Here is a 26,546-nt window from a genome sequence, read left to right on the forward strand (position 1 = left end):
AGTCAGAAGCCGGCAGATCTCGCCTGGCCTTTCAGGCAGCCTTGGCCTGGAACGCTCTCCCAAGGAGTGTAAGGGAGATCAAGGCTGCCCAGCAATTTAAGCTTGCCTCCATCCCCTACACCTTGCAATGAATGCTCTGTCTGACTTTTCCCGTCCACACACCACGTCATTTACTCTTCTCTGCGTGCTTGTGCGCTTATGAACTCTTTATGTTCCCTCTGTTGACGCTTCAAAATCGCTCTATTGACACTGCAAAATCGCTCTGTTGACGCTGCAAAATTGCTTATCATCTCCCTCCCTCCCTCACTCTCTCTCTCTCTCTCTCTCTCTCTCTCTCTCTCCCCGTAGCTCTCTCCCTTTTGAAATTCGCTTCCATAGAATTGGGCACCATTGCCCGTTTGGCCTTGCGAAGTAAAATAAAAATCAACAACAACAACAACAACTACCTAGACATCACAATGAGCCTCTCCACAGGAACCTACGATGTCATTTTTTCAAATTTGAGTGCGGATGCAGATTTTCTCGCTCTGCGGTTTTCTTAGCTTATGTCCCAAGTATGTCTAGCAGTACCTCCAGGAGTTGCTGCATCAACCTTAGTAAGGATCTTGCGTCAGAGGACCATGCCTTCTTCGTCAAGCTGCTTCTCGGAGCAGGGGTTCGGAGCACGGACATCCGAGTTATTGATACTCAGGGCAGGAGAGGTACGTGTAAAGTAACTCTTGCCTCGACAGCTGCCCGTGACACGTTGCTCTCCCGCGGACTGTCGGCCCAAGGGAAGACCTTGGAATTGTTGCCAGGGGATGGCACTGCTGAAACGGTGAATGTGTTTGGAGTTCCGGAGGACATGGCGCTGTCGGCCATTGCGTCTTCACTAAGTCGTTTTGGGACACTCTTGGGGCCCGCGAAAAACGAGAAAAAGACGGTTGAGGGCTGCACCTTCAGTACAGGTATCGTATACTACACCATGGTACCCACAATCGCTGTCCCCAGCTCCATCATCGTAGGCCGGTACAAACTGCGAGTTTGGCACAAAGGGCAGACCCCCACGTGCTGGAAATGTAGCACCCCCGGCCACGTGGCGAGGGATTGCAGGGCGATCTCGCAGCAAGGCACCAAGCCCAGTCCGGGAGCTGCAACGTCAACAAGCGAGCTTGAACCACCCCAAGAACCACTTGGGCAGGGGCAGGAAAACCAAGAAGTGGCAGCGCTACCAACACCAGCAAAACAGCAACAAGAAGGCAGTGTGAACAAGGAGGCACAGGATCATGTCCCTGATGCACCACAACCTTGGACGTACGCCAATGCGTTGGGAGTTCACACTCCCTGCACGAGTGCTCGAACCGAGGCGACTGCCCCCACATCTTCATCCACACCCGCGTTCCCGATGAGTAGAGGCAAAGCTGGTCACCCATCACCCGATGACCAAGGCTTCAAGCTGGCTCGTGGGAAACACACGTTCCCAGCGCGTGTTATTACTTCTGCTACAAAGCAGGGAGTCCAGGTGACTGAGAGTGAGGAGAGCAAAGCCATTCGTCAACTCGTCACAAGGCTTCGGATGAGTATGCCACAGCGAAAGCTCGGGAGCAGGCGAAGGGACAGCTTGTAAGTTGTTTGAGGTTGCGCGCCTTGCATTGTTTGTCTCATTGGCTTAACTTTATTCCGCATTTGTCTGTATCTATCTGCATCAACATTTTAGCCCCTACTATGACTCTCCCTCTCAATCCTCATGCACCACCTTTTATACCCCATGCATCTACGCCGACTCAGTCTGGCATAAAAATAGCCACGCTCAATGCATGTAGCTTAAGATACAAACTGCCAGAGATTGCCAGCCTCATCCGCACGCGTCAGTACGACATCTTGGGTCTATCAGAGACATGGCTAGATCCCGAGATTACAGACGGAGAGCTCAGTATTGACGGGTACAATCTGATTCGAAAAGACCGCACTCAACGCTTGGGTGGCGGAGTCTGCTTCTACTACCGTCAAGATCTCCCAGTTCGATCCCGCCCAGATCTGCATTCTGAATCTACAGAAACAGTCTGGGTAGAAATAAACGGAAAACCAGGTCGGCACCTGGTTGGTTGCGTGTACCGGCCACCGGGGGAGCCAGTGTCTTACTGGACAGATTTGGAAGCAGATATTGTACGAGCAGCTGTGCAGTCTTCTTCCGTGACCCTAGTTGGAGACTTTAATGTAAATATGGACCCAGCCCGTCCGGCACCCCAGCACAAACACCTCACCGACCTCTGTGCTGCGTTTGGCCTCCAGAACATCGTCATGCAGCCGACCCGTGAAACTCCACAGTGCCCTGAAGGCACGATGATCGATCTCATATTGACCAACCCGGCGCTAGTGTCCCTAGCAACGGTTGTGCCCACTGATATTAGTGACCACAGCGCTGTGGAAGCCTTTATTCAGCTTGCCGTTGACGTTCCACCCGCGTCATCCACGACGTCGCGGCTGACCAGGAATATACGTGGCGTTGACATTAACTCTTTTCGGCAAGATATCCTTGAGGCTTCTCTACATGATTTTTCGGATCACAATGATGTAAATCACATGTGGAAAGAGTGGCACACTAAGGGTGCGTTCTTAAATCCTCTCGGAAAAGTTGGAGACTCTCCGAAAAGTTCGAGAGCTGTTCTTATATCCTCTCCGACTTTTAGGAGGCTCTCTAAAGCTCTCCAAGCTCTCCAAGCTTCAGAGGTGGTTGAAACTTGGAGATTCCCGCGGTTTGGGATCAGCGCATGCGAACTACGACTAAAAGCCACGTGTTCATCATGAGTGTACGCATTTCCCTTTTCGCATACGCACATACATTCATCACTCAAGATCGCGGCCCCTTTGACGCTTCATTTTGCTTGACACGTGCAAAATATCTCCGAATTCTTCGAGACCCGTTCTTGAGTAATCCCAGTTTCTTCGACTTCTCTTTTCTTCTTCTTCTAGAAGCTAGAGAATATAAGAACGCACCCTAAGTTCCTGTACGTTTTGGACAAGCATGCCCCGCTGCACAACTCTAAGCCTTCCCGGAGGGCGATACCTCCCTGGTCTGACAGAGAGCTGCACCAGCTCGAACAGCGTAAACGGCGGCTGCACAGCCGTTGGCGGAAGGATAGGACAAACGGCACACTGTATGCAGAGTTTAAACAAGCACGTAGCACTGCTCGGAACGCGTATCGGCGCAAGCGAAACGAGTACTTCTCCCGTCAGTGCGAAGAAAATGTGGCCAACCCTAGGAAGTCTTGGGCCATTCTAAATGCAGTCACTGGGCGTTCACGTCGCCGCCAAGATCCTAGTTGTAGCATCAGCGAGGTGGCCGACACGTTCCACTCCATTGTCACCGATCCCAACCGTCCTGAACAACTCTGTACCCCGCACGGTCCCGCTGGACCCGTCTCCTTGACCGAACTTGATCCTGTGACTCCTGCTGACGTCCGACGTCTCCTTGAGAAGTTGGATGCGCGGAAAGCCACAGGTAGTGACGGCATGCCGGGCTCTCTGCTACAGCAGTGTGCTGACTTGCTTTCATATTCTCTTGCTGTGCTGTTCTGCACCTCGCTGAGGACTGGAACCATTCCATCCGCATTTAAATTGGCGTCTGTCGTGCCACTGTACAAGGCCGGTGACCCATCAGTCCCCACCAACTATAGACCTGTATCCCTTCTCCCAATAGTGTCTAAGTTGCTGGAGAGGGTAGTGCAACACCAGTTAGTTCGTCATTTGGACTTGACCCAGGCATTACCCGAAACACAATTTGCCTTCCGCAAGAAATGTTCCACGGAAGACGCCCTCTGTGTGCTGACTGATAATCTGCAGAAAGCGAGAGACAGTGGCAAGACCACAGGGCTGTGCCTATTAGACATGTCGAAGGCTTTTGATAAAGTGCACCACGACAAGTTAATTCAAGACCTCCTTGCGGTTGGAATTTCTGGAAAAGCCCTTAGTTGGTTCGTCGACTACTTGTCCGGCCGCAAGCAGCAGATCCTCATCTCGCCTTCAACCAGCCCTGCTCTGGCTTGCACCTGCGGAGTACCCCAAGGCTCTGTTCTCGGCCCTGTCCTCTTCAGTATATACACACGCGATGTCCCTTTGGTTTCCTCGCCTGTGCCAAGTGTACAATTTGCAGATGACATAGCCCTGTACGACTCCCAGGCCTCAGCGGCGGAAGCGTCCAGAACCCTCACCACAGCGGCAACTGCTCTGGCCGGTTGGCTGAAGTCCCGAGGCCTCATCTTGAACGCCACCAAGAGCCAGGTTCTGACTATCTCTCCCCAGCAGCATGTACAGGAAGTAACAGTCAAAAGCGGTGACTGTCTCCTCCCCTCAGCGTCTTCTGCGCGCTACCTCGGCGTTCACCTTGACAATCGCCTAGATTGGGACACCCATGTAAACTATGTGGTCGCCAAGGTTGCCAAGAAAATTGGCGCCTTGTGGCGGGCACGCCGAAGCCTATCAAGACGCTCTCGTCAGGTGTATGTGAAGGCGGTCATAATGCCCGACCTGCTTTATGGCTCCTGCTGTTTCTCAGCCGCAATGCGAGAGGGTCAACTGAAACGACTGCAAACCACGCAAAACAGAGCCATCCGCTGTATCGATGGCAACCCGCCCCGGACAGCCATGCAGCCGCTGCTCACTGCTCACTCCCTGTACCGTGTCAGCGAGCTCTACAGGCAGAAAATATTGATCACCATCTGGCGGTGCATCCACGCCCACACCAGCCCTGTGCTCGCCCAGCTTCTGACCCCGGCACAAGGCACCCCTACCCGCCATCAGCAGTCAAATGGCCTACTAAGCCAGGCAAACCGTTTCCGCCGCGGTCAGCGGAGATTTTCTGTTGCTGGTGCTCTGCTGTGGAACGCTCTCCCTGGTGAGGTCCGCACAATTACCCGGCTACCTGAGTTTAAGCATGCATGTGTACCATACGCCTGTAGGGATTAGTTCGAGTTGCTGCTGATCGCTCTGCTCTCCCTCCCCGTGCAGTTCAGTAACCCGCACGTAGTATCACAGATACATCGTATTCTCTCTCTCCCCCCGTTTACCCGCAGTTATTAGTATCCTATTCTCTTACTATGTGCTTCCATAGCTTTTACTATGTTCTTCCATAGCCACTTCTAGGCTAAGCCTTCGCCGTCATTTTACTGGGTCGTCATCCCGTTTGAATGTGCGAAGTGAAATAAAAACCAACCAACCAACCAACCTACCAACCGTACCGAAAACCCAACGACACCCCACTGTATGTCAACGCCAACTCCAATCACCCACCGCAAGTCCTTAAGAACATCCCAGCTGGAATTAACAACCGACTGGCAAGCATCTCCTGCTCAGAAGCGGTGTTCCGTGACGCTATCCCCATCTACGCGGAGGCCCTCAACGCCAGCGGCCACCCTAGCACGCTCGAGTTCAAACAGAAAACAAGCAAAAAGAAGAAAAGGAAGAGGAAGGTGATTTGGTACAACCCGCCCTACAGCCGTAATGTGAAAACAAACATCGGTGGAAGATTCCTCGCGCTCATTAAGAAGCACTTCCCCCCACAGTCGAAGCTCGGAAATATATTCACAAAAAAACACCATCAAGATAAGCTACAGTTGCATGCCAAAGATGGCTGCACGCATCAAAAGCCACAACAAAGCGGTTCTCTGCCCGCAAACGAAAAAATCGGAAAAGCCTTGCAACTGCCGAGACAAGCCATCTTGTCCACTCAACGGTGAATGCCAAACGACGGAGCTGATATATGTGGCATCCATAACATCAGGCCCCACCAAAAAGGAATACACCGGTATGACGCCGCCACCATTCAAGTCACGCCATGCCAACCACATGACTACAACAAGATACGAGAAGTACTCCAGCTGCACTGAGTTCTCCAACTACATCTGGAAGCTGAAGAAATCCAACGCCCAATACGAAGTCGAATGGAGGATAAAAGATCGCGCCCGGGCATACTCCTACATCACGAAGCGGTGTTCCATCTGTACCAGAGAAAAATATCACATCTTGAACACGCTAGGGTCACCGTCCAGCCTCAACAAGCGCTCTGAAATGGTGTCCAAGTGCCGACACGAGAACAAGTATCTCCTAAAAAACCACGGTGTCACCTAAACATGTCTCCACAGCCTCCTGCCCACACCATTCACGTTCACACACCTTGCTCATAACACCCTGCCCACACCAGCCATATACATTTACACTGCGCTATTATCACACTGCTAGCTCTACAGCCTCCTGCCTACAACATCCACACGCATTGCTCACCACCTCCTGCCCACACCAGCCACACACTCCGCGCTAACACTGCACTGCTAGCCCCTGCCTTCAACAACCACACACTCTGCACACAGCCCCTGCCTAAAACACCACCGCTACTGCGCTAGCCCCCACAGTCTCACACAGCTTTTTATACCACCCTCTCCTGACAGATATACCGGCATGGTCGGTACCCGATCTTCATGTTGCCTGATGATTGCGTAAGCATGAAACTTAAAGTAGCAGCAAACAAGCCTTGATTGTCCTTGTTGTTCTGTTGTGAATGACACAGGGGCACTCCGGGAATTTTTTCGGTGGTGTGTTCTCTTCATGGGGGCCTTATATGGCCCCCAAGGAATGGGGAATCGCGAAAACTAGACCCAAAAAGTCGATATATGAAGCCAGGGAGGGCCAAGTTTGTCTCCTCTTTTGATGGTTTTGATGACGTCACGTGTGATTAGTATTCAAATTCTCTGCATTTGAAGATCTTAGGGTGCGTTCTTAAATTCTCCAGCTTCTAGAAGAAGAAGAAAAGAGAAGTCGAAGAAACTGGGATTCTTCAAGAACGGGTCTCGAAGAATTCGGAGATATTTTGCAGATGTCAAGCAAAATGGAGCGCCAAAGGGACCGTGATCTTGAGTGCCACGAAAATAGTATGCGCTGTGCGTATGTGAAAAGGGAAATGCGTACACTCATGATCAACACGTGGCTTTTAGCCTAGTTCGCATGCGCTGATCCGAAACCGCGGGAATCTCCGAGTTTCAACCACCTCTGAAGCTTGGAGAGCTTCGAGAGCTTTGGAGAGCCTCCTAAAATTCGGAGAGGATATAAGAACAGCTCTCGAACTTTTCGGAGAGTCTCCAACTTTTCCGAGAGGATTTAAGAACGCACCCTTAGTTGTTTGAATTTTCTGGTGATGAAGAACGATGTTTGGTCGACATTCCCAAGCTTCACAACTGCGGAAATACTCTAAGGAACCTGAAGGACCCCCTGAGTTGCCCCTGGTGGAAGCGCAGCCTGATGAGGGCCAGGAGATTGGAGCGGACCAAGGGAAAAATATTTGCCGAACGTGTGTTCGAAGCGGTTCATATTCACTTCTTTCGATGATTATTATCAATATCATCCGGCGGAAAATCGATGTTTCTCGTGCCCAATTATTATGTGTACGCAAAACAATCTTTCTGCACTCGATGACGCAAAATCTCCATACGAAACATGGTTCGTATGAAAGCCAGTCCACATGTATTCTCCGTGCCGAAAAATCGTATGAAGTAGGCTTCGAAAAAATCCGTATCGTCCATACGGATTTTGGCATGGAAAATCGTACCCTGGAACCTAGCTATTAATTTACAAACAACGTTTCTTCATTTATGATTTGGAAAGTTTCTTTCTCAATCAAGATCCAAATGGAACGGAAACAGGGCGGCTGCATCCACAGGCAGCTGCGCACAAAGATCATGCATTTAATTGGCGACCACGACTTTCATTGGCGTGGAATGGTGGAAAAAGGAACTAGTGCAGCGACAAAATAGAAACGGAGAAGATGTAGCAGCAAGGAGAGCGAATGGCTAAAGTGCACTACCCTACTGTCTGTAGTTAGTGAACACATAGTCACGTGGTCAAGTGATCACATACACATATACATCATACCAATACGTCATCATGATCATGCATAACAAAAAGAACAGAAAGGAAAGTCATGCCTGAGCAAAACAAATCAAGAGCGCGAGACTACTCACGGTATGAAAACATAACGAAGAATTTGTTTCAGAAGGTAATGCAAAGACTAGAGAAACGAAGACTACCTTCGAAGCTACTTTGAAGTGAAATGGAGTCAATCATTAGAAATGAAGATAGGGAACCAGAATTCTGCTAACCCAAGCGTGGAATCAGCCACAATGTAAGAGAGTAAGAGAGTACAATCATTGTCATGGTATATACGAAAACACTAATGTTAATCATCGTCATGTAATGCAAAATACAAATTAGTTATTCAGAATTCATTTTCATGTATTTCATCGCGACCTTCGCGACGAGCAGTTCTCAGGAGATTGAGGGCCTGCTAACAAATCCGAGAGCGGCTAAAGAATGCATGCACAATCCGGGATGAAGCGTCGGTAGAGATTTACCAAACCTAGAAAGCGAGATAGAGAGCAGAGTGAGTGTCTGGAGCAGGGTAGTTCACCATGGCCTTGACTTTCTCTGCCAGTGTCTCAATGCCGCCGACGACAGCGGCTTGGACATTGTGACCGAGGAATGTCACGGAAGGGCTGCATGAAGACACACTTGCTGACAATGACCACCAGACCATACTCTGCCAAGTGATGGAAGATGGTCTTCAGATGCTTGAGGTGTTCTGCTGTCGAGCGACTCACTACCAGTAGAATGTAGACAGTTGACAGCTAAGCCAGGAACGAATAGAGGCCACCGCTGGGCAGGGCAGCTTCAAGATGACGCCTCACCATTTTTCAACACTGTACCAAGGACAAACAACAAGAGAGAGAAAGCGGGGAAGAGAGAGGGAGGGAGAGGGAAAGAGAGAGAGAGAGAGAGAGAGAGAGAGAGAGAGAGAGAGAGAGAGAGAGAGAGAGAGGGAAAGAGAGCAGGGAGGGTAAGAGAATGATATGCAGACACACCAGCAAGCAGACAGATATGGTATTCTGCAATATAAAGACAGGCAGAGACAATGCGGGGGGGGGGGGGGGGGGGGAGAAAATTCTAGTGCCTGCCATTTGAAGATGCCGAGACCTCTAGTTGGTTGAACATAGCAGGCCGCACCAGCACCATATCACACCACGCTAGCTCCATTGGCCTGCCAGTGAGATGTGTATCTTGTAAAGAGTGATAGAAATGAGAGAGGTGAAGTCGTGATTTTGTCTTGTATACGAGGTTGGCTAGATTGTGGCTCGATGGTTGCACACTCCAAGAATGTACACCCTTTTATTGAGAGAAAACGTTTGGTCGGATGTTAGCACAACCAACACGACTTGAAAAGCTGAAGCTCTTCAGCTCAGGTGAGTGCAATGGGTGTTTTCTTGCATGATCTTGTCAGTCTATCAGATCCTTGGTATTCTTAGAAAACTGGTTACGGAAACCAGGGAAAACCCATGGGAACGAGTTATGAAGCAGCTATCCACGACTGTAACAAGATAATACTCAGTCAGAAAGTGCAATCACAGGGCATCGTTCCAATGTGTTTTCTTACATTTTACATTCTGTTACTGGCTCAGTATCCGAGTTTAAAAATTTCAAACCGGGGACTTTGCTACTGGGAAACAATGCTCAGACGACAAGCTAAGGTGCAGGCAGGATCCCAGCACAGACCATTCATCACTTTCTGAAACCAACTTGACCCCCCCCCCCGCCATCACCCCATCCCTTCTCCCTGGACCCAACCCGGACCATCCCACCGAAATACTGGATAACAAGGAGATCAGTCATTCTTGTTTAACTCACTGGAATGTTTTCTCAATCTTTTTCTTCTTGTCCGGATTCAGGTCTAGCGCTATCTTCTTCAACTCGGCCAGGGTGACTTCGCGCGTTCCAGCTTTGTCCACGGCCCACCTGATAACACCATGCATATTATCCGGTATGTTAGTGGTGCCATGGCCGTTTCTCACGATAAAGTCTTGCATGTCGTCTTTGAAATCGTTGCTGTATTCTGGGTCAATCAGTATTGCAACGGCTTGGGCAAAGTCCTCTGGACACACAGGAGAACAAGGAGGGAACATAAAGAAATACAGCATTTCTCAGAGACATGTCGGTAGCCTATTCACGTTCCCAATGCACGGCCCCACACCACAGCAAGTCTAAGCACAGGGACTACAAGTTACGCTATAATGTATATAGTCCTATTGCAAGTCTTTATTTGGTACAGTAAAGAGGTGATAGAAACATAGCAAGTAGGAACAGCTAAAATAACAACAAACAATGTAATGTATTTAGGGACACAAATATCTGGGTGCGGAGTATACTCCGGAATATATGATACGTATTTTGTCTTCCATTCTATACAGATAGGCAGCAACATACTTACCACGTTTAAGGCGGCTGACGCAACCTTCAATGCTTCGGCTGAAGTTTTGAAAATGAGAAATGTCTGACAAAACTTTCAGTCTGAAAGAGGGACAGAACATATGAAAGCGACATGTATTTTCATGTTAATCACGGAGGGTCAGAAGACAACGCCAAGAGGGGATTTTAATAAAGGAATAAATAGAACTAAATCCGCCGTCATCATCATGCATCATGCATCATCATGCATCATTTCGTTGATGCATGGTGATGACGGCAGAGTCAGTCCTCTGTACTGCTTTATTCCTTTATGAGAGAGAGATAGAGATACAGAGAGAGAGAGCGGGAGAGAGAGAGAGAGAGAGAGAGAGAGAGAGAGAGAGAGAGAGAGAGAGAGAGAGAGAGAGAGAGAGAGAGAGAGAGAGAGAGAGAGAGAGAGAGAGAGAGAGAGAGAGAGAGAGAGAGAGAGAGAGAGAGAGGGGGAGATGGAGAGACAGAGAGAGAGACAGAGAGGGGGGGGAGAGAGATAGAGATAGTGTGAGATAGAGAGAGAGACATAGAGAGAGAGGTAGAGAGAGAGAGGTAGAGAGAGAGAGGTAGAGAGAGAGAGGGAGAGGTAGAGAGAGAGGTAGAGAGAGAGAGAGAGAGAGAGAGAGAGAGAGAGAGAGAGAGAGAGAGAGAGAGATAGATAGAGAGATAGAGAGATAGAGAGAGAGAGAGAGAGAGAGAGAGAGAGAGAGAGAGAGAGAGAGAGAGAGAGAGAGAGAGAGAGAGAGAGAGAGAGAGAGAGAGAGAGAGAGAGAGAGAGAGAGGGAGGGAGAGAGAGAGGGAGGGAGAGAGAGAGAGAGACCGAAAGAGAGAGACATAGAGAGAGAGAAGAAAATAGTGGTTGGGACTTTGAGTATCATTGCTATTAGCATATGAAAGGTAGAATTGAGATCAGGTGTGAAGCAATACCTGTACCATGTAAACATGATTTGAATTACAACAAGTCTATGTGCTTACGGTGATGTTGACGGTTGGGATGAAACTGCCTCTGCGGGTGCTAATCCTGCTGCTGCTGCTGGTGATGTAGATGATTCTGATGATGATGGTGATGGTGATGCTACTGCTGCTGTTGATTTTACTGCTGGTGGCACTGGTGCTGCTGCTGATGCGGACTCCAATACTGCTGCTGCTGCTGCTGCTGCTGATGCGGACTCCGATGCTGCTGCTGCTGATGATGGTGATGGCAGATGTAATGCAGCTGCTGCTGCTTGTCCTGCTGGTGGCACTGCTGCTGGTGGCACTGCTGGTGCTGGTGGCACTGCTGCTGGTGGCACTGCTGCTGGTGGCACTGCTGCTGGTGGCACTGCTGCTGGTGGCACTGCTGCTGGTGGCACTGCTGCTGGTGGCACTGCTGCTGCTGGCACTGCTGCTGGTGGTGGCACTGCTGCTGGTGGCACTGCTGCTGGTGGCACTGCTGCTGGTGGCACTGCTGCTGCTGGCACTGCTGCTGGTGGTGGTGGCACTGCTGCTGGTGGCACTGCTGCTGGTGGCACTGCTGCTGCTGCTGGTGGCACTGCTGCTGGTGGTGGCACTGCTGCTGGTAGCACTGCTGCTGCTGCTGCTGGTGGTGGCACTGCTGCTGCTGCTGCTGCTAGTGGCTGCTAAAATCGTTTTAGAAATCCGAAGATATGCAGACAAGAAACACAAACAACAGAAAAGTTCAGTCAATCCAATTCCACAGACGTATACCGTAAAATAATAATTATAATCCTCCATTCGTAGTGCATTGCAATTCTATGCTAGCTTTTTCTTCAAGTAGAATTCTATTGAGTATTGCTGAAAAGAAACTACTTCTCCTTGAAGAGATAATGAAAACAAAAAAAACACACACGGTCACTTGGTCAGTCAAATCCTCAACGTCACACGATTAAAGTCACATGATCACAGTCACATGAACATGATCACGGTCACATGATCACTGTCACATGATCACTGTCACATGATCACTGTCACATAATCACGGTCACATGAACACAGTCACATGATCACTGTCACACGAGCACTGTCACATGATCACAGTCACATGATCACTGTCACATGATCACTGTCACATGATCACTGTCACATGATGGTGTGGATATTGCAGCAAAGTATCTATTCTAGCAGCTTGACATTTCAAGTGTATGCTGAAACCATACAAGACAGTGGAAGAAAATCTTCACAACTCACCTCAGCTTGGACAAATGGCACATCCTTACGCAGCCAGGGCCAGAAGGACCTCGGGATAATGACCTTCTGCTTGCAGGTAGCACACGTAGCCTTGAAGGTCAGGGCGGTGTTCCCATCTGACTCGTATGCCGTCAAGAAATGCTTCTTGTGCAAGCTGGTCAGCAACACCCATGACGAGTGTACCAGCACCTCTGCAGGACTGCTGCATTCCTTCAGGCGATCCTGGCATGATGCGGAAGTGCAGGCGAAAGACTCACCAACAACTGTGAACTGCTGGTACCCTTGGGTGCTGAGAACTTGTGTGAAGTCAGCAATTGCACTCTTCATATCCCAAGCCACATCAGCAAGTATGGATGGTGTATCAGCAGCGCATTCTAAGCGAACACCTGTCGGTGTCCAGCAGAGGCATACTTGACTACAACCAACTTCCAAATTCAGTGATGCCGCACTTGATGTGAATTGAAGACTGGCTGACTCTTTCTTCATACGATGAATTATGTAGGTGACTAAGCGACCGAACAGTGGTGGAGGAAACAGCATCCCAGGGAAACTGAGGTGGTTAAACGGTAGCTTAAAGGGAACATCATCCTCCAAAACCAACCGTAATGCTTCCTGGTTGCAACAGAACGGGATGAAGAGGTCGGGTAGGCCTGGCGTGACAACGGGACATCTGTCTTGTCCGCTGATGCTGCTGCTGTTGCTGCTGCCGCCGACTCTACTGCCACACCCTTCGGTGCTGGTGGCTGTACTGCTGGTGGCTGTACTGCTGGTGGCTGTGCTGCTGGTGGCTGTGCTGCTGGTGGCTGTACTGCTGGTGGCTGTACTGCTGGTGGCTGTGCTGCTGGTGGCTGTACTGCTGGTGGCTGTACTGCTGGTGGCTGTACTGCTGGTGGCTGTACTGCTGGTAGCTGTACTGCTGGCGGGCTGAAGTTCTGCTGCCAAGTTGAAGTAACACATTGATTTACAGAGAGCTAGCTGGACAACACGGCTGAGAGGATACCAAACTTTCTCTATCAACCTCGCGCTGGCAATTCCCGTCCGTCGAAAGTGTTGCACTTCTCTGACTAATGTTGCTGAGGTGCTTGGAAAAGCTGTCTCCTTAAGAGGGAAGGTCATCAAGCGTACAAAGTTGAGTAATAGCTGCTGGGGTTCAAGGAAAATGACACTTGAAGTGAGTGGATGCGGGCAGTCACAGCAAAACACTGTGCCATGTTGCTGAAGGTGGTGCAGTAGATCAGACACTTGTGCAGTGGTGAGATCTTTGCCGCTAACATGCCGACAAAAGTCTACAAACTGTGGGTAGTCCATACTAACAAAACTCTGCTGCTGCCGCTGCTGCTGCTGATCACTACTGGTAGCTTGCATTGCATCATCACTGCACCCAGCCTTTGCATAGCGAAGCATTTCCTTGTGGTGGAGAGAAATAGCTTCTTCTATCTTCACTTGCATCAAGGGAATTGCTTGGACAGGAAAGGCTGACACAATTCTAGAGAGCTCTTGCTGTGCTTCAGCAAGCTGGCTGTGGCGAGATACGCGATCTTGAAGACGGTGATTGTCAACAAAGAAGGGTCCACAGACCTTGACGTTGGGTCCGGCCCTTTCAGCCAGCTTGGACACGGCATTAAAGAACATGTCCTTCTTCTTCTCTATTTGGTCGTCATCGACAAGATCCACATGTGTAACAACAACCATGATGGCTGTGCTACTCTCATCATGATGGTGGCTGCTATTGCTGCTACTGCTTTTACCCGGCTCTGTGTCTGACTGATGCTGATGCTGCTGTTGTTGGTGCTGCTGCTGTTGCTGCTGCGGCTGTTGCGGCTGTTGCGGCTGCTGCTGCTGCTGTTGCTGCTGTTGCTGTTGCTGCTGCTGCTGCTGCTGGTGATGCTGGTCAGGGTGTGTGTCTGCTCTATGCTGCAAAGCAATCAGTGACAGACACATGTGAAGGTAGTCAGCCTGCGTCATTCCTGGCAACGGTGTAGAAGTTACAATCTCCTGACCATCGAAGCGGTAGACGTCTTCCGTTACCTCCTCATCCAGGTCACACCTCATGTCAAGAGTGACAATGTACACGCTGTCACAAACTGAAAACGAGATGCTTTGTTGTACCAACATCGGCATCTGTCCACCCATGTCCCACAGCTCAACAAACGCATATGCTGCTTCCGCTTCATTTGAACTGTTATCGACATGGCTGACAGACGAGCGAACTTGAGAGATAACATCTGGTGCCACTTTGGTCAGGTCATTAGCGTGAGGAACATTGGCAAACTCATTGTGGACAGCGGATGTAGTTGATGCTTCACCATTAGCCGGGAAAGTAGCCAAAGGAGTACTCTTTGGTTTTGGAAGCAGTGACCTGGTGAATTTCTTGAGCTTGAACCATGCTGATGGTTGTGCAGCGATGGGTAGCTCTGGAGCCTCCTTGATTTTCTTGACCAGATCTAGAGATGATCGGATGTGGGCTGTGAGAAGGTTGGCAAAGAAACTATGTTGACTCTCGTCCACAAGAACTTGTGCCGCTTCTTGTGTGCCTGTGGCGAGTTGAGAGGAGAGATGCATTCTGAGTTTGGATCGATGGATGGAAATGGAGTCGGTGCTGTCCGCATTTTCAATGAACTCTTCACCGAGCAGTGCCCGGACAAAGCTGGACTTTCCTGTGGCGTACTTGCCGACAAGGTACATACGCACGCGTACCACGCTGGCCTCGTCCTTGCCACCAATGATGTCCTCAGCCACAGCAGCTGCATTGCAATAAACAATAATAATGCAGCAGCAGCAGCAGCAAGAAGAGCAGCAACAGCAACAGCAGCAACAATCATTAGTACATGTTATCATGGGAAATGGTAGAATGCCTCAAGTACAACAGAGTTTACCAGTAACAAAAGCAATTGAGAGCCCCCCCCCCCCCTTTGCTTATTCTCTTCCTGTTCGCCCTCCCTCCAACCCCCCCCCCCCCCCCCCCCAACGCGCCCCTTTTCTCTGTCTCTCTATCTCTCTGTTTCTCTGACTATGTATACACCATACAGTATTGGGTATAATTATATCTATTTACCTATCTAACTAAAAAGACAGAAAGTGGTCCAGTTTGAATTTTTCATAAGTCAAAGTTTCATGCTATTGCAATCAGACGACTGATACTAATACCTGAGACTAATCACTATGAATATGATCATGTGTGATACTTGGTGCTTAAATTGATATTACTCTACACGATTCACGAACAACGCCAGTATCACACAGACGCTATAATAATTATTATGGTTGCCGGCAATTTCCAAAATTACTCCTTTGTATCTATCCATCTATCTAAGAGTTGGTGGACAAGCCATTGATTATCCACTCTCATTGTAATATCAAAAAAGGATTCTTTCTATACCAAAGAGTGGTATATTTGATAAATAAATATACTTCAGTAGAAACATTTACGATACTTCTCCAGACGTTTCGTTGTGTGAAACACTTCTTCAGTGGATAAAGAAAGACATCCAACATCCACTGACGATGTTGTTCAGAATAACGAAACGTCTGGAGAAGTATCGTAAATATTTCTAATGAAGTACTTGTATCTTACACAAGAGAGAGATTGACAGCTTTGTTACAACTCTGAGTTTCACGTATTACTACGATCATCAGGCAACCAATGAAGTATCTTATCAAATACACCACTCTTTGGTCTATTTATCTAATCAATCAGCGGACAAAACTGTTAAGTCCTTTGTGGACTCATCAGCGCAGGACAGAGAAAATGAGCCCGAACCTGGTAGCAATGAAAAATATTTTTTCCAAAGCCAGATTTAAACCAGACCCAAACGTACCTTGCCAGAGTGCTCAAACTGACAAGTCAGTGAGCTCTGCATAACGCAAACAGCAAAGGCACTACCCCACATGAGCTATCTATCTACCGTATCTCCCTCTCTCTGTCACAATCTCTGTCTTTTTTTATCTAATATCTCATACTTGAAGACTTTGATTACGAAAAATCATTACTACGAAGAAGTTCTCAAATCGAGCAGACAGATTGGCACCCACCAGTTCTAAGTTCCTCTTTCTTCATTTCCTTCATTGTTCCCAAGCAGAAACACAGCACACACACACACACACACACACACACACACACACACACACACACACACACACACACACACACACACACACACACACACACACACACACACACACACACACACACACACACACACACACACACACACACACAACACACAAACACACAAACACACATACACATACACACATACACACACACACACACAAACACACATACACACACACACACACAAACACACAAACACACATACACACATACACACACACACAACACCAGAAATGAGTTGATCAATTTACTTTTATTCCCCAAGTTATGATAGACAGAGTAGAAGATTGGCATAGCCAGGACCCACAGACCTCATATTCGCGCCTCCTCATGCATGCATTTGTGTGTGTGCGTGCGCTTGTGTGTCTGTGTGTGTGTGTGTGCTCGGGCATGTGTACGTGTGTGTGTGTGTGTGTGTGTGTGTGTCTGTGTGTGTGTGTGTGTGTGTGTGTGTGTGTGGCACCGTGTGTGGCCCCTTTTTTCACAGGAGAAAAGTGGCCAAGTACGAAAAAGGTTAATGTCCAGTGATATCCTACAAAGTCGGGTGGTACAACATTTAGTGCTTGATGCACAGGATCAGACACGGGTCGATTGCGACATTCGTTTTCCCCAGCCCCCAGGGTCTAAGCTACGTGCCGCTTTTCAGTCCCAAAATTCGTATTTTTGTGGTGAGGTATACTGTAAAGCGTGAAATTTTCGCTGCGTTTTTAGTTCGCGTTTTCAGAATCAGGACAGGTTTGCGAGGTTTTAATTTTGCGATTGCAGAATTTGAAAATTTTAAAGCAGAGATTTTCAGCCAAAGAAGGCTAAGCAAGGACAAGCTAACTTTTGAACAGCTGATTTGTTTCCGCTTTCAGTGGCATGTCGACCGATCTTGGCTCTCACCTCATCCGTGTATCTATGGTAGTCACCACGCTTCCTCTTCTTTTTCTCAAACGTAGCCAGCTCCTTTTCCACGGCGCAGTTTGCTGCAGCGACGGTAATGCTTGCCGCAGGAGGAAGGTATGAAGCCTGCTTCGCAGTGCTGCTGTCATCATTTTTCTGCATCCACTGAAGGAACGGCATACTACTAGTGACGAGAGAGAAGCAGTAGTGCGATCGTCGAGGGAAAACTTCAAAAGGATGTGAAAGGAATGAACTTCGGTCCGAGTTATTTGTACAGCAGTGGTGCAAGGAAACTCTTGGTGGCAATCTTCACGAATACGCTGGATTGCGCTACTATTTGTGCTACTGTGACATTCTTGCTAAACCTTTCACGGATCTCCTTTTCGCGCTGTCTAAATTTCGCGATTTCCACGCGACCATCGCAATAATTTCACGGTTTCCAGTAAGCCATACGTCAGACTTTTACCTTTTTGACAATCTAACTTAATGGGTACCGGTACATACATACGTACAAGACGTTACAAATGCTTAACCCTTTGGCATCCATGGATTCCTTCAGGATTCGCGCAGAGGTGCGCGATCGATCGCGCAACAGTCCCAGTATGCATTTCAACATTATCTAATTTCACGCACCAGATTTGGAATATCTCCATCTTGGTCTCTTTGGAAAGCTACAGATCTCCTCTCGCCAGGTATCGCCACTAAGTACTCCACAGGAGCAACAGAATCCCCGTCACGTCTTTTGAGAGCTGCCCTATTGCGCCTGAGCGAGATACTGTGCCCACATCCACAAATGTCATTGGTTCTGAAGTTTTACTCAATGTAGAACGGTGATTCACAGCCCTGCAGGTTCCTGAAGCCCAAGCGATTCATTTGGCCTCCACTCCGCATGCGCTATGCAACCATGAGTCACAGGCGACGTCCCTTTCCAAACAAATTCAAGCGCATCCATGTTTCGCTCTTCAGCGCTCAGTGAATCTTCATCACGCCAGATCATACGACACACGGCTGGGAAGCTTATTCTCTCAACTTTCCGATAAGCCCTCATTCTTGGCGATCGAAGAAAGGACAATGGAGTTACGACAATGCACAAACTGGCACGGTTGCGCACGAGCAAACTCGTGTTCAAAAATGACCTTTAACTTGTGGTTCGAGGTCAAAGGGTTAACAATTTAAGAAGAACAACTGAGGTTATAGCAAAAGGGCCTAGTTTGTCCTTCACTCTGAACTGACATGTAGAAGCTTTGTGCAAGTGGAATGATGGATTTCAGTACATGAAAACAGTCTAATGACATCATACACTCATTATATGCACGGAGCGCTGTAGAGCACAACCAGCATTCGGATTATTTATAAGCCGCAGGGATGTTTTTTGGATGCATTTCAAAGTGCAGCCAACACACCGGAAAACACGGTATGTGCTATGGTGCTAAGCCACAAGCAGTTGCAGTGGTTGCACTTCATGTACAGTGAAACCTTGTTAGGAAGAACACTGATAAAACAAATGTTTGCCTAAGAAGAACTAGTATTCGAAACTGTATTGGACAAAACCCTGTGTATTCACCGGGTAAAACATATGGATAAGAAGAACTCCCGTTTTTGCGAACGAATATCATTGGTCCCTTGATGTTCGTCCTAAAGAGGTTTGACTGTATTTCAGAGCTGCCAAGTTCGTTTTCTCTTTGGTCAGGAGATCTCCCTCAAAGGGGGATAGCCAGGCCGGAGGTCGGTCGGTAGCCCCTCAAACGAGTGGTTTTCCATCTACTTCCTCAGTAAACAAAAACATCGTGATGAATTTTTGAGGGACTGGTTTGCGCACAAACTGCCGTGAAATTAGTCACGATTACTTTCTCGGCCTTCCCTGGCATGCCGTGAAAGAGATACGATGCAAAGAAAGCGACCATTCACCGGGGTACTGAACCAGCATGCGTGATGCTGAGCGCATGTGTAAATTTGCTTATGGCAATAGTGACTTCAGTCAATTTTCAAACTCGCTCCAAATGCTCCGATTTTAGTCTTAACCCTTTCACTGCCACTGTCGACAGCGCATTCATGCACTCCGAGTGACATTGTCGACAGCGCATTCATGCACTCCGAGTAACATTGTCGACTGCGCATTCATGCACTCCGAGTGACATTGTCGACTTGCGTCGAAGAGTAAACATACAGTCCCCAGTGCTGTTGTCGACTTCCGTCGACAGGCAGACCTCACCCAGTTTGGTCCTCTAATTTCGAATATTGGAGATGTTTAGCCGTGGTAGACGGCCACGGGGCCCTGGAAGATGTCCATACCCATCGTAATACGCTGCCAGAAGTATGGGTTGCCATTTGAAAAAAACCGAACCAGCGTCGTTGAAAATGCGCATCCGATTTTTGCCGAGCGGTGGGGAAGAAATCGGTTCTCACGCACTTCCACCTCCCAGAGTCGGTGCGAGTATTTTCCCCTTTCCCGTCAACTTTCATTGCGCGGAGCATGGAATTTGTTTCAGACTTGATGCCTAGCTATTACTGTTAAACGACAAACTTTCGCGAGCGATTAACTTCCGCGACTTTCGCGAGCAGGGCCGAATCACGAAAGTTTGACACGTGAATATGAAATATGTACAATCATGTACTACGCGATGCATCAATGATCGATTGTGCACTGTCTGTACATACACTACACAGACTCTGGACTAGCGCTGATCATTGCTTGCACGGCTACAGTCCAAAGCGTGAAGCTGCGGAAAGTAAGGGACCTTCCGTAAATACCGATATTTATTTAGAAACGAAAACTAGTCATTTGTCTTCAATCTCCCTCCCCCTACCTCAGAAACGAACACATACAAACGGTACATAGTATCGATATTTTTTTCTTCTTTTCTGGACGGGATCACACATACAAACTGTGCATCGATATTTTTTGAGAAACGAACAGGCGCTCAACCCCCTCTCCCCTAAACGACTAGTTTTCGTTTCTAAATAAATATCTAGAGACTCCCTCGATTTAGGATAAAGCCTGTGGAGAATCCATAAATACAAATCTATATTTACAGATGGCCCCTAACATACCAACACTAGTCTTACTAGGTGTCGTTGGAGTACGGCGACTTGAACCAGAATTGCAGAAGAGAATAAAACGATCAACTGGAGAATGTCTCAGTGTTGTGGAGAGGGTTGTTGAACTTGTTGGAGTGTTTGGCCAGCTTGCTGTTGCGTAGATTTTAGTTAGTGTTGTACTGCTCGAAGAAGTCTTCTGAATTTTATCGCCATTAGTGTCGCAGTGGCTCAGCCGTTCGAAGAGAAAGTCTTCCGAAGATCCCTCTTCGAAAACGCCATCCTTTCTCCCAGTACCGTAAAGTCCGCTGCAAACGCCCACCCCATTTTTCCAAGATCTGCTGGCCTGTACACACCGACCCCATGCACTGTTACCCCTACTGTACAAAAGTGCATCTCACACCGTAGTGCGAAGAGCGCTTTGCTACGGTAAACTATGTCCACTTTCCTGGTTTCGAAATCGCTCTGGGCACTATCCACGAGCTAGCTCGTAGTGATATTATGATGATGGCTATTTTAATTCGCAAATCCAAACCGGAGTTTCTTCCGAATAATAAGGTAGCGAAGAACAGAGTATTGCAGGGACCAAATACACTTCTGACGGTGTTTCAAGCCATCATTTCCAAATCACACAACGCTCAAAGCAAGTGTTTTTTCTCGAGCACTTCAGAGTTTTCAACAAGTTAGCAACGACTTTGTATGGGTAGCTTCTGTGACATACCCTGTTCGAATTGCAACTGCAATACTGCGACCAATCCAGTGGTTGAATGACGCTTCGTCAGAACAATCACTGTTCCGTTCTGAAAGCGCGACATCGTGCACTGCAGAAATGTCATGAAAACTAGATGGATTCTACGGCATTACTACATGGAGAGCGAACTACCACAAAGACGACTCATATATCGAATGAAAGGACATCTCGACAGAAGTTTTTCTTTGCAGCAAGATAATGACAATCGCTTTGCAGAGCCTCCTGGTAAGACATGGGCAGTTTGTAGGCATTACAGCCGCTTTCGTACGCATTCGACCTTTGTGCCAGTTTTCTACAACTATATTATAGACCTGAAAAAGACGAAAATAGTATGGACCCGCTGGGGTGGGCGTTTGCTGCGAAGTGGGCGTTTGCTGCGAAGTGGGCGTTTGCTGCGAAGTGGGCGGTTGCTGCGAAGTGGGCGTTTGCTGCGAAGTGGGCGTTTGCTGCGAAGTGGACGTTTGCTGCGGACTTTACGGTACTAGTACTCACCTTATGATTATCTTTGATTCCTTCTTTCATTTCTTCTTTTCTGGCATTCTTCATGCACTCTGCGTCCCAGCACTCCGAGGCTTCGTAAAATAAACTTCTTGAAGATTTTCAGTGGAAGGTAAAAATCGCTAAAATTAAAGGGGAAGTTTAGGCTAAAATCAAAATTTCACCAGTTGTAGTCTTCGGGGTGCTGAGTCGAATGGTCTTGGTCCGAGGAAGCTGAGGCGCTCCCTTCCTACTTTAATCCCAATCGAACTCGCGCACTTCCACCGAAACTGGGTGACTGCGCCCTACTAGATGGGGTTTTGGCCCCAGAAAGCTGCGATGCAGCGTTCCTCCTTTATTCCCAATCGAACATGGTTGAACAAGCGGTCACGTGCTCCTGCGTGCCCAAGTCACCTGGTCACAGCGCCAGCAGGCGACAACTTTCACACCAAGGTTCAACTCGAGTTCAACTCAAGTACAGGACTGCACCCAAAAAAGGTCAAAGAGGCTAGTAAGGTGTACCCTGCAGGCACGGTGACCAGGTGACTGGTGTACGCAGGAGCACGTGACCGCTTGTTCAAGCATGTTCGATTGGGAATAAGGGCCGAACGCTGTATCGCAGCCTTTTCGCACTAAAACCAGTTGACTCAGCTTCCAAAAGACTACTACATATGGGCCAATCGCGGTCATCCATGCTTTTATAAGAACGAAATGGCGTATTTAGTGACACTTTGCATACAAATCCCCATCTAGTAGGGCGTAGTCACCCAGTTTCGGTGGAAGTGCGCGAGTTCGATTGGGATTAAAGTAGGAAGGGAGCGCCTCAGCTTCCTCGGACCAAGACCATTCGACTCAGCACCCCGAAGACTACAACTGGTGAAATTTTGATTTTTGCCTTAACTTCCCCTTTATTATTATTATTAGAGAGGTTCCGCATAACGTAATTACGTTTGTAAAAAACGTAGTCGATCTACGGAAAGTCTTACATAAACTGCATGCGCATCTGGGTTCCGCCATACAGAGTTTTCAAATCACGTAGCTGCCCTTGGCAACTCCGAACACGGCAGTGTACGACCAGATCGACATGGGGAGAGAGTCATAAATTTGTACCCCAATCCACTTACGGACCAGCTACGTTATCAGAGCCCTATCTACGTACTCTCCGTAGACAACTTTCCGTAAGTGGAGTGCAAACTCGCGAATTCACGGGTTTTTCCCGGCCACTAACGTAAAGTAGCCAACTTTACGTAGTGCGGGACTTCTCTATTATTTGCATTTCCGCGGCAATGTCAGCCGCACAATGGCAACCCACATATTCGCATATGCCGGAAATAGAATGCTCTGCCAAAAACATAAATCAAATGACATCATAATTATATATCCGTTCTGTGTAATCCAGTTAAGAGGAACGTACGACGGCACAGAGTCCTCTCCACCCTGCACGGTCCCTTTCCAGGATCCGGAGGCGCTGCAAGTCACCAAGCGACACAAGCCTTCCATTATCCGTTTTCGCCAGGTCTTCCGACAGCTTCGTGACAATTGTGACACGTGGGCGTCCTCGCCAGGTCTTCTCATCGTGCGTGAAATACGCCGCCATTGCCAATGATGCTGGGGTGCCCTCTGGTAAGCGGAGAATGTGACCAAAGAGTTGCCACCGCAGACGCTTGAGAATGTTGGTGATTGGCTCAGCTTTGCACCTGGCGTACAAAGAGACATTCGTCATCTTCTGAGGCCAACTAGTGCCAAGGAGTGATCGCAGTTGCTGACGGTGGAAGAAATCGAGACTCTGCTCCAAAGCCACCGTCAAGCCCCTTCCCCTTTAATCATCGCTAACTGGTCCCCACCGTTAGGCGCTGCATCTGCCGCTAGGGTTTATCGGGTGTTAGCGGCCGTCGTGAGTTCCCTTCGGGAACGGATACGATAATTTACTTTTTTTTTTTTTTTTTAACTGGTCCAGTTTGCTAAAACGCTAAATTTTGGCCGCCGCGAAAGTTTGTCGTTTTACACTTTACAGTATCCAAGACTCCAGGCGGCTATCCGTTGCGATAGGCGGTTGGAGTCACGGGTAGAGACAACCAGACGCTGGATTCCTCGGGGACGCATTCACTGCAAACTTGATGGAAACAGCGCTGGCGGCGCTCACTGGGTCCAGAATTAAAATTTTCTAAGAACTACCATGTTACCATGGTGACCAGCACAGTGAAGAGACACTACAGGTATGTCAGCTACAACATAATTATATTCTTTCTACAACGACACCTACCTCTGGCTCAATACCTGACGATCTACTGCAAGCTGATGCAAAAGTGCATTACAACCGCGAAGGCCGCACTTGTCAACGGAACAGGGAAGTGCTTCACTGTCCAAAAGTTGAAAAGTATTTGGACTGCTGCTAATCGGGAGAACAAACGACCGCCACGGCGGCAGAACATTCCGCAGCTGTTCACCGACACGATCCGCTTCACCAAACGTCTTACGAACGTTTCATTCTCCGAGTTTTCTGGTGGCAGCAACAAGAATTCCGTCCGCAACGACAGGACGAAAGTCTCTCGCAACTGAAATCCTGTTGCCACGAAGACAGAGAAGATTCCGCAAGTTATCTCTTCTGTTTCCAGTATTGTAGCTCTCCTGTCCACTGGCATATCTTTCAATCCCAGTGAACGAAAAGAAGGATCTGTTTCTCTCTCCAAAACAACTAACTAACTTTGCTTCGCGAGTGTCCGGGCCGATCGTGTACATAGTGTATGCAGCGCATGCGGCGCACTTTCGCATGACATGACACGCATTTTTGCGCACCACGTTTGTACTTCGGATTTGGCAATTTTTTCTACGGCAATGGCTTCCTTTAGGAGTTGTCTACCTACGATGTATAATTTGAAAGCGATATTCCGTACAGAAAGTACCAAAAAATCCAGGAAAAGTTGGCCTTTCGATTTTTTGGGCTGGAGGTAAAAAGTGCCTGGCATGGAGGGGGTGTACAGCTCAGCTGACAGCCTGGTAGGGAGCGCCTTGTCACCTTGAGGGTTCAGCTGGCAGTGAAAGGGTTAATCAATTCTCTAGAGTACAGAATATAAGAAATCTGCAAGTAGTATTCAATTTCGCCAAACCATTACCTAGGGATAGTGATTTGAAGTGCAACAATTTCGGACTATCGCTATAAACACAAATGAATGGGTGAAATGGGAGAAGCGAGAAAATTTCAAGACGACTGCACAGTACAGTATGGTGTACAGTGCACAAGTACAAAGCCTCATCACTCGAACTGAGCGGACCGTGCGCATATGGTATTGCTTATAACTTGGTATGCTGGCGCAAAACAATTTCTCATGGAGGAAGACGAAAGGGTCTTAACGCCTGGAAATGTCAAATGGCCAGAAGTTGTTTGACGCTGATGATGATGGCATAGTCTGCGGCACTGCGACCCGACCAGAACAAGCCAAAACTCATCACCTCAAAAAAGCGCTTGTCGTATGGAAACGGGACTTTGGGTCTCAAACGCATGAACATCTCCTCTCTCCGACAAAGCAATACACTTGCTGAAATATTCTAGAATTTGACGTAACCACGCCGAAAAACAATGCGAAGTCGGATTCTCCCATCTGAAGTATTGAAACTTCTTTTTCCACAGAATCAGGGTCTGGGTTCGAGGGAGTGAAGTCACAAAGGACAATGTGTCCGTTTGATCCTATAATAGGGGATTCACAATCACGGGGAAACCTGAGGTCACGGGAGAAGGTAAAAGTTCAGACCTTTGGTCAACGGAGTGGGGCCGTTCACACCCGTGGTCAGTTTTCCCTTGACCGTATGTTTGGCAATGGATTAGTGGTGGGGCAATTAAAAATTTATCTGTAACTGCATTTTTGTAGTACGTTCTGTACACGATTTTCCGATGGGCACTGTCTGAAAATCCAGGTTGCGATGCACCCGTACAACTACGGGTTCAGAGTTCTCGCCAAAGACAAGATCTACACACGCGCATCGTATAGCCATGGGATTTTTCCCTTAACAAATGCCCTGAGGCCCACGGCCACGGCTTTGCCAATTTTTTCCCGAAAGGTTCTTCCTTTCCCCAGTACCATAGTGTCCATAACAACTTTCCCATAACCGTGGTTTTACCCGTGTGTGTGTGTGTGAATCCCCTATAAGGTGAACTTAAGGAATACTAGTGATAACCACAAGTGCAAGCATTGTACATGAGAAAACACAACCAGGGGTATTAATAGGCCATTCACACGACGTGTAAACACTTGCACGTGTGTGACCAAGATAACACTGGCAAACCGTCATCCAGTTCACACGGTGCTGGGCAAACTTTACAACCGTCAATGTATCCCTAGTGACCTCTTGAAAATACCGGGAAATGTTAAATTTAAAAGTTTCCTTTGTTCAAGCAATGCAAGTTTATTGTATCCGAGTAAATATCCTTGGAAACGGTACGATAAAAGTGAGTTTGGACGTCGTGTGAATGGCCTATAAACACCAGTGTGTGTAATGCAGTATCTGGTGAAAAACATGTTCACGGTCAACATGTGTCACTAGTGACACCAAAAACACCTACACGAGAGTGTAATAGTGATAGACATCTCATCAAGTGTACATAACCAAGAGTGCGCAACTCTCACATCTGCTCTGTTCCATGGGGGAGTTATTCGTCCATACAATGCATGCGCAAAACATGCGATGGGCACTGGACCTTCATTGCGAGTCTCTGTTTCGCCGTCTTGAAACCAACAATTTTTCGTACCAGACGATGGCAATTGTGACGAAACGTTGTACGTAAAAGGAATCGGTTCGGTTTGCAGT

At 48.1% G+C, this 26,546-nt stretch overlaps 1 protein-coding gene across 1 annotated transcript in view; it reads right to left on the reverse strand.

The window, feature by feature from the left end:
* Positions 1-7,746: 7,746 nt before the first annotated feature.
* LOC135822816 (uncharacterized) overlaps positions 7,747-26,546 on the reverse strand; it is a 109,177-nt gene continuing 90,377 nt past the window's right edge. Inside the window, exons 7-12 of the mRNA XM_065335651.1 lie at positions 16,513-16,540; positions 12,481-15,224; positions 11,269-11,912; positions 10,286-10,365; positions 9,706-9,949; positions 7,747-8,723 (exon numbers count right to left, since the gene is read on the reverse strand). Coding sequence (XP_065191723.1) covers positions 8,708-8,723; positions 9,706-9,949; positions 10,286-10,365; positions 11,269-11,912; positions 12,481-15,224; positions 16,513-16,540 — 3,756 coding nt within the window. The 3' untranslated portion in view covers positions 7,747-8,707. The remainder of the gene's footprint in view (positions 8,724-9,705; positions 9,950-10,285; positions 10,366-11,268; positions 11,913-12,480; positions 15,225-16,512; positions 16,541-26,546) is intronic.

This window comes from Sycon ciliatum, chromosome 8, assembly GCF_964019385.1.
Source record: "Sycon ciliatum chromosome 8, ocSycCili1.1, whole genome shotgun sequence".
Classification (NCBI taxonomy): domain Eukaryota; kingdom Metazoa; phylum Porifera; class Calcarea; order Leucosolenida; family Sycettidae; genus Sycon; species Sycon ciliatum.